This window comes from Notothenia coriiceps, unplaced genomic scaffold (assembly GCF_000735185.1).
Source record: "Notothenia coriiceps isolate Sejong01 unplaced genomic scaffold, NC01 NC01_scaffold00001466, whole genome shotgun sequence".
Classification (NCBI taxonomy): domain Eukaryota; kingdom Metazoa; phylum Chordata; class Actinopteri; order Perciformes; family Nototheniidae; genus Notothenia; species Notothenia coriiceps.
Window position 1 is genome coordinate 467,530 of NW_011334167.1, and position 8,825 is coordinate 476,354.

Sequence of the window (8,825 nt, forward strand, 5' to 3'; positions counted from 1 at the left end):
TGTGGTGTGTGTTGTGTGTTGTGTATGTGGTGTGTGTGTGTGTGTGTGTGTGTGTGTGTGTGTGTGTGTGTGTGTGTGTGTGTGTGTGTGTGTGTGTGTGTGTGTGTGTGTGTGTGTGTGTGTGTGTGTGTGTGTGTGTGTGTGTGTGTGTGTGTGTGTGTGTGTGGGTATTATAGGAGTGTTTACAGCCTGCCTCAAGCTACACGCATGACTCACTTCTCTCCCGTTGTGCAGTTAATCACATGTGCGCTTTTAATCGGACTCTTTTGAGCCACATGTATCTCATTCCAACAGCTCTCATCTTTTACTTTTTCCCATAATTCATCTCTGAACACTTAGTCTGACCCTAGTAAATCAAGTGTGCTCTACTACAGCCTCTGATCATCCAACATTTCCTCTTAATGCAGTCTGGAAGCCCCCCCCTGCTCCAGGGACCCTACATGTTATTAATCCGTGGCTTTTTACTGCTATTAGAAACAATTTGACGCTTAAGTGGGTCCTGCATCTGCACGGTTATCCTCTGGGGGAAAGAATGCAGCTTGCTTTGACTGGAAGTGACTTAATGTAGTCCAATCAGCAATTCCCCTGTAACAGCCACTAATAATAATGCAGTGATTAGTGGATAAAAGCATCAATCAATTTAGATTTACAGTTGACGGCTCACTCTCCAATTGTAAATACCCATGCAAATTGATTATCTGAGTTTCTTTTGTAGTTTCTTTCTTGGAATAATATCTCTAATCCATATGTATTTATTCTTACAATGGCCCTAATATGCTGTTCCAGATATAAAATAGAGAAAGAAGAAGTAACCCTTGGCGACACTGTAACCAGCCAGCAGTAAATGATTCAAACAGTACATTAATGGTTTGAAATAGGACAAGATAACATGCCCAGGATTACACATATGGATGTATTCATTAGCTTACATTGAGGTGGAAACTGAATTGTACACTGTCCTTGGTTAGCAGATACATGTAGATTAGATTTCTGGGGATTGACTAATCAATTCATAACATGTTATTTCCACTTTAAAATGCCTCTGCATGTCTTGGCAAAGGCTGAAAAAGATAATAATCAATCTTAACAAACACATCCTTGGGTTGTGTACAAGCGTTTGTACAGACATCACGTAACGGGTCGATGATAGACTTCCATTCTTTTCAAATGAAGCATGTCCTAGCCACAAGCAATTCATGTTTTCACTTTCAGACCTGCAGTCCTCTGAGCATTTCTGCCGTGACGGGCTCCGGAGCGCAGCAATGCATTATATACTGATGCAATCAACAGTTTATGAAAAGTAACCACATGTAGGTAGAACGAGGACACCTTTATCTGTGAGTCCCTGCTTCACTCCCAATCTGGCAACACCTCCATCTTACTCCTGTGAGAAAAAAAGGCTTTTATCTCCCCCACACTCTCGCTGTGCTCGTCTTCTCTGAGCTTGTCAGTGTCAGGCTTAAACAGTTTGCTGTGTGTCAGAGACTTTAAACTGCCTCTGAACAACAGTTGTCAGCCGCGTGGGAATAAGAGCAAATTGCTCCTTCACGGTAGCAGTGTTTCTTTTATGCTGAACGCTCAGCTGTACCCTCCTGAGAGCTGCATATAACAGGGTTGTTACTGCAAGTGTGTTGCCAGAACATCGCACTTTAAACCTTGAGACTTGATTGATGTCAGACACTGTCACGGTCTTGTCTACCCCTCCTGTGGGCAGGTTTCTTTGACATTTCACATTTTAAATTCAGATTTCCTTTCCGTCTCGCCCTCCAGGTTGATGTTTCCACACCGGGCGCCCCCAGGGTCGCTTTCCAGCCTGACTGCGGACCGCTCTCCCCCACTGTCAGCCTCCTGATCAGCCCGCTGACCGCCTGTAGCTCGACCGCACCGCGCACAAGGTTCCTCTGCCTGGACAGCACTGCGTCGCCATGGACACAGAGTCCACCTACTCCGGCTATTCCTACTACTCCGGACGCTCCCGGGGGTCCCACAGGCATGGGTAAGGCTCAATGCTACTTAGTCAACAACTCCTGTCCTGCCCTGCCTTTACCTAAAAGGGTCCCTGCCACATTGTCACTAAACGCTTACCACCTGCAATAGCCCCTCCTCATTCGCAAACATGTAATGCCAAAATGTTGGACCAAAACCATTTGTATAACCGAGAATACTATAATATGGCCATACGTTTCATGTTTTCTATTTATTTATTTTGTTATCTCTATTTATCTCTCAATGCTTCACCATTGAATTGTGCAGTGTTGTTTCTGCACAGATTGAAACATGTGAACTGTCAATCTACTAGAGATCATAAAATCATGTTAATACATGCCACCCCACATAAAACAAATCAGACCCTGTTGTTGGCGTTTAAAGCCTTCCTCCTATGTCATGAGAAACAGAGATGCTAAATTCCTCATCTTAATTTATTCTTCTAGTTCTTCTTTAAAGAGCATCTTGCAGGTTTTTTTTTTTTCTACATTTATGCTTAAACTTGTTTGAAAATTACAATTAAAAAAGTGAATGTAGGATTTGATATGTTTTAGGAGACATAAGGGCAGGAATTCAGAGGGAAAGGAGCAATTTTGAGCTCTGCTCTTAAAAACTGCTTTTTTTTAAGGTCATACGTCAAACGCGTCATATTACATCACGCAGGGGACACATCTCCGCTCTCTGACCGCGGGTATAGTTAGTAGTTGCGTTGAGTTGAGCGGTTGTGTTTTAGTGAGCTGGTACCTTTAGGTAGTTTTACATTGTATTTCACCATTTGTAATCATGGTGCAGTATTGTGTTTGTGCAGGTTGCACAAACACAATACTGTCAGGACATCGAGTCCACAGTAAAAAGGACCGGAGCTAGCGTTCGTTCCTGGGCGCGTTGTGCATCCACCTCCCTGCAGCACATACTCTCCACAGCTTTATCAGGAAACCGTATTACTTCTCTCTCCCCCCCCTTCGCTGAGCGAAGGGGGGGGAGAGAGAAGTAATACGGTTTCCTGATAAAGCTGTGGAGAGTATGTGCTGCAGGGAGGTGGATGCACAACGCGCCCAGGAACGAACNTGACATCACAGACATACTGTGATACATACAGTATTTTACAGGAAACATCCGACTGAATAGAGACTCCAGAGACAGGGCTGTCAGATTTCATATAGATAATACATCCTGTAAAGAGAATAATGGACTAACATATTGGACAGCAGGTGAATGAAAGAGATATCATGGAGTCCTTATTTACAGCTGAAGAAGACAAAGGGCATTTCTTGATTGTCTTTTCTAAATGCTAATTGAGTTTCCTGCAGTCTCTACGCGTAATATCTCATTTGTATTAAGTTATTTAATTGCAAGTGACATAAGAAAAAAAGTGTAACAAATCTCCTTTCCATAATGCTCTGTCTTTCAAGAGATGAACACAGGCTGTTGTGGCTTTCTGTTTAAAGCTGAATGTTCTAGTTTTTGTTTATTTACACGATGACCGCAGCACAGCGTTAGAATTAGATTGGTGTTTCCGGCCATGTTACAACCGCAAGTAGCAATACACAAAAGTAGAATTTGGTGAAATCCGATATGCCAATGTTTCTTGTAGCCAATTGCCAGGACTTATGTGTTATGTTGTGTTGTTATGTGGTCAAAATGGACGCTGATGAGAGCTGTGGGACTCAACCAATCCATCAAAGCTAAGAGCCTAAAACCAAAACAATGAGCAGGCAACCATTTTCTGTTTGTCTTTCGCTACAAGCAACACCTTTCCCATTACACATACTAATCGGCTACATTGTTAATTTAACAAACACTGATTAGATCAGCAAGTGTTGATATTGAGTCTGGCAAAGCTGAATAAGATCTGGTGCCCGTTAACAATAGCCTTTTAGTGAAGTATAAGTGACAACCTTGAACGCTATTTTCCCACACAATAACAATATCTCAGGATATCCTGCCTGCAGGGGTCGCGCAGTATGATTGACAGCTCAGTCTCACATTGGATGGATGGAAGTGTTTTTGATTAAAGGGTGTTAACCTGTCTGCTTTCCGCCTCTATTCCTGTACTTCCTTTTGAGTGTGGACACCGTTTCCTACCATCACAATGCTTCAAACGTGCACACAGTGAAAGAAAGCTCATTTTACAACAGCCCGCAGCAACTCCTCTCACTGACAGAGTGACTGACATATTCTCGTCTAATAAATCCAGGAGATTAGGGCCGTGTAAGCTTTTAAATACATTACAGCCATCATTATTACTTTAGATGTTATTATGGTTATCATCATCAGTGTAAATGGTTTCTGCAGCGGGAGGGATCATCAGTCAAAGGCTGTCAGTGGTGGTGGTTATTAATTGGGAAGGAGCAGCAGCGAGTCAAAGTTATCAGCAGAATAATAAGCATCTCCGGGGGAAATAAAGGAAAGATAAAAGCCAGAAAACTTCATTTAAAATTGACCAAAACTAAATAAACGTATTAAAACTGTCTTTGCTAGTCTTTCCATTGTGCTTAGAGAGTTTGAAATATACTGAATAAGTAACTGATTTGTATTCTTTTAAAAATATCCGATATCCAACACGCTTGTGACACAAAACAGAAACAAATACTCTTCTTCAGGCAATAAGAAATGCAAAAACAAATATACATGCTTATTTTAGTTGCAGTAGGGTTTGTAATTAGACATAACCCACATCCACTTTACAAGACAACCTGTAATGAGGAGTCACACACGCTCCACGTTTAGGCTGGGAACCACTTGAAAACAACGTGTGAATGTGTGTCTTTACACGCTACTCCCAGCAGAGCGTGATTCATTGGGAAAGTCAGTAACAGACAGTGAAGGAACACCTGGTTCTTGGAGAGCTGGCGAGACTACAAATGTGAAAAAGACGACTTGGACATAAAAAAAGATTGCTGTTTACAACTGCATTTTGAAATTGTATATGCACACAGACAGGAAACTCAGGGCAGCAGACCTGTGGTGAGCAGGGAGGGGTTGGAACAGATCGGCCTCTGTCAGCCAGCCCCCCCCTCCCCACACCCCCAGCACGTTTTCTCATTCCCCCTCCAGCATGCTTGTGGGGTGATCGCACTGTGGAAAACTCGCTCCCGGCACCCACACCTTCCTCCCCCCCACACACACACACACCACCAGCCTTCCCACATCCTCTTCCTGCCTCATTAACATGCAGCCCGGCTCGTTGGTATTCCGACCGCGTGCTGTGCTATGATTTGATTAATGGAATTTGACTTCCAGCGAGGTTCCCTGAAACGAAGATGGCTTTTTGGAACAGTGAGGATGAGAGGGAGTGGGGGTGGGGGGGGGTAGAGATGCCTGGCAAGCGGGGGCACAGTCCTGCCAATTAGTCTCTGGAAGCAGTTTGGCTGTAACACCTGAGGATGAGTGCGGTCTCGTTCTCCACCTCTCACTGATAGCGGGGCGGCTAATGGAGAGCCAACTAGCACGGCACGCCAACTGTCCGAGGATCAATTTGTTCTCTGTGTGTGGCTGGCAGGGCACAGACACACACACCTGTGTGACACACAGCTTTGTGGCACCCGTGTAGCTCCGACTCAGCCAAATGGGTTGAGTCATGAAGCCAAATAAAAAGTGACCAAGCACACACTCAAGGGCCATTTTAAACCGTTAGCTATCAAGAAATAAAGAGCTCTGTGTGATGGGGTTGCTAAAAGATTATCCATTTGCATTTACTTTAAATTGCAATATATTTAGCTTAATAGGTCCTACAAATGAAGTTTAATATTCTTGGTGTTAAAATGTTTACCTCAAAGTCACTGATAAGCTGCATTGTATAAATATAATCAGCCTGTGCAGTCTGGAGTTGATCCATGTTGAGGTGGAGGGGCACTCGTGTGATAAGCAGTCATGTGGCCTGCCTTTTTCTTTAGGGTTAGCCTCCTACAGATAACACTGCAGTAAGGTGACACATTCCTGTGACTCATGAGGGTCAGGGTTGTGTTAGAAACAAAAGGGTTGTGCGACGTGTTGGCTGCATTTCGGAAACCAGAAGTGTTCCCAAGAGAGTCAGTGCAAGGTGGAGACGTGTTCGTGATAACGAGCATATTCGCCTAAAATACATAGTGTTCAATAATCACTCAGCTGTTCACTTTGAAAGTAACAGGAAAGTTAATATAGCTGTTAGCTGAAATCAAACAAAATTCCTTGTAAAACATATTTCTTGGTTAATAAACTAATAATGACATATTTTGGTCGACTCAGAAATGTATATAAAATGCAATGACCCTCAAATGGAACTAAAACTGTAAATTAATTAGTTTAAATGACTCACTCCGTCCCATGAGAATTCTGCATGCTGCCCAATAATTGGAGTTATACCAATCAAAAGAACCAATGTTCCACATGAGCAGCTGCTCATAAGAGATTTGCAATTTCATAACCATTTAAATACTCCAAATTGGCAGAGTGGAGGAGCCAAGCTTTAGGAAAGTTTCAGGATTTAATTAAACTGACCCAATACCAAACTACTATGCTCCTTATAGGAACCCAATGCTGAGATTAAAAGCAAATTATTTGGATTAACACAAAAATAAGAGCTGCAACTACCAATTATTTAAAATCCATTCTATGAAACATCCAAAAATGGCCATCACAACACTTACACAGTAAGTGATGCTCTGGATTCTGTATAAATAAAACAGTGGATGGGAATCACTGTAATATCCTTAATTATTAAAAAGACTGCTCTCTTGTGTTTGAGTCTTTCGCTCAATTGGAACTGAACATGGTCTTTCGGGAACAGAAGGAATTCCCACATGCAAATAAAGAAAGCCGTGTCATCAGTGTGTGTCGTTGCAGCTTTTGGCAGGAAATGGAGCTCTGCCATTACTGAAGAGCCAGGAGGACTCTTTAGTGGAAGTATCCTGGACACTAGTCTAGGGTTGTTTGACACAGGAGGGGGGGCAAAAAGCCAGCTGGAAACAACTCCAAAAACCCTGTCTGTTAATGAACACTTCAGCCTGTCCAATTCTATTCTGACAAATGATGATGTTTCATGACTTTCAAATAAACACTACTGTGTGATATGTTGTATGAAAATGCAATGAGACGACAGCGATGCAGATCTGTCTCACGCGGGGCACCATACAGCGTCGAAAGATTACCTTCACAGGGCGATGGCAAGATGGTTTCAAAAGCAACAATTCTTTTTTTCCAACATCAAATTAGAGGCCAGCGGGTGGTTTTGGCACAGTCTTGGTAGGGGTGAAGGAGCAAGGGAGGGGGGAACGACGTTTAGCGGAGACCCCCATATGTTCCTAACCAATTGCCTGTCAATCACTTGAAAGGCTTCAGGAAAAGAAGTGATAGGAGCTCGCACCACAACCACTGCCACGAGGCGACATGACTTTTTCCTCATCGTAACTTTCGGCTACACGGGCACATTCCTGCCCGGGGGAATGTGCTTCGAGTGGGGAACAAGTGAGACGCCTGCGCCGACCCATCCTCAGAGAGTAGCCAGGAATCCATTTAAGAAGGGGGAGGTGGGGACACACACACACACACAAGGGGGTCAAGAGCGAACGAGAAAGAGGGCAGCTGCTGAATTCATGTCACGACGGACACAAGGGGATGATAAGGGAAATATGAGGGTTAAAGCGTGTAGGACAAAATATAGACGATGGCACGAAACCAAAAGTCCTTTAAATTGGTGGCAGCAAGAGTGGAAAAACCAAGAGATATATGGTGAAGGAGCTAGAGGGGGGCTTCAATGAGGAGGGAGGGGCCGCTGTGGAACAGGAGCCCCCTCTCATCAGTCAGTGGGCCCTCTTCAGCACCTGTCCCCCGCTGCCTTCCTGAGGCCTGTCAGCTACAGCCATTTCACTGCTGACAGACTAATGCCCCTACACAAGCTGTGGGCTCCAAGCATGCTGACCGGAGAGGAGGGGGGGGAGTGAGATAAACTGGTGTTTCTTTAATCTGTGATGTTTTCTGATACAGTTTATCCAAAAAGGAGGCTTTAATAATGAAACAATACTATTTGTATCACATGTATAGGACTTCCTGCTTAAAGAGCAACTTCCAGGTTAAAGACACCTGTGAATAAATGTGTAGGAAAATGATGAATACACTAGATTTTCAAAAAAATATACAGAAATATACACTACAGTGACATCTGGCGTCGTTTTTGTAAGACATTTTCACTTCCGCATAAAAAAGCCTCGGCACGTGACCTCCCGCGTGTGACGTAACACGGGGGAAACAAGGGGGAGAGCGGCCGGTGTAACGTATTAATAAACATGGATCCCAATGCTAGTTTCGACACAAAAGACACAGAAGAAGTTGAACATGAATATTCGAATGCATATGACGGACCACAACCTTATAATTATGAGCCTGCTAGGCGTCCAAGAGACCAGGAGCAGCAAAGGATTAGAAGAAATAACGGCCATCGGAGAGAAATGGAGCTGTGGTGTGAGGAGAACCAGTGGAGAACTGGGCAGCTATCTTGGTGAGTGACCGGCGTTAGCTACTGAATGTTAGCTAACGTCACATCACAACATTGTAAAGTTAGCTATCATATATCAGGCTATAACTAAAGTAGTATTGATAATATAGTAACGTTACTGGCAGGACTGTTGATACTGATCCATAACAGAAACTAATGCGCAAGTATCAGCCGTATCTTGCGTTGCCTAATGCAACTCCACACTACGGTGCTGTGTACCGGAGGAGAGACGCGAGATACGGCTGATACTTGACGATCTGGCGGAGAAAGGTTGTGGAGCCTCCGTTGATATGCAGTTGTAAATGGCTTGATGGAAAGCAGGTGTGTAGTCGGGGAGGGTGCGCAGCTGATTGCAGCAGGTGAGTGG

At 43.8% G+C, this 8,825-nt stretch overlaps 1 protein-coding gene across 2 annotated transcripts in view; it reads left to right on the forward strand.

Annotated features, from left to right (window-relative positions):
- The window catches only part of LOC104961723 (vang-like protein 1), a 38,696-nt gene that overhangs the window by 7,210 nt on the left and 22,661 nt on the right, over positions 1-8,825 (forward strand). For both annotated transcript variants that reach the window (XM_010790059.1, XM_010790067.1), the window contains exon 2: positions 1,771-1,996. In XM_010790059.1, the coding sequence (XP_010788361.1) occupies positions 1,926-1,996 (71 nt within the window). In that variant the 5' untranslated portion in view covers positions 1,771-1,925. The remainder of the gene's footprint in view (positions 1-1,770; positions 1,997-8,825) is intronic.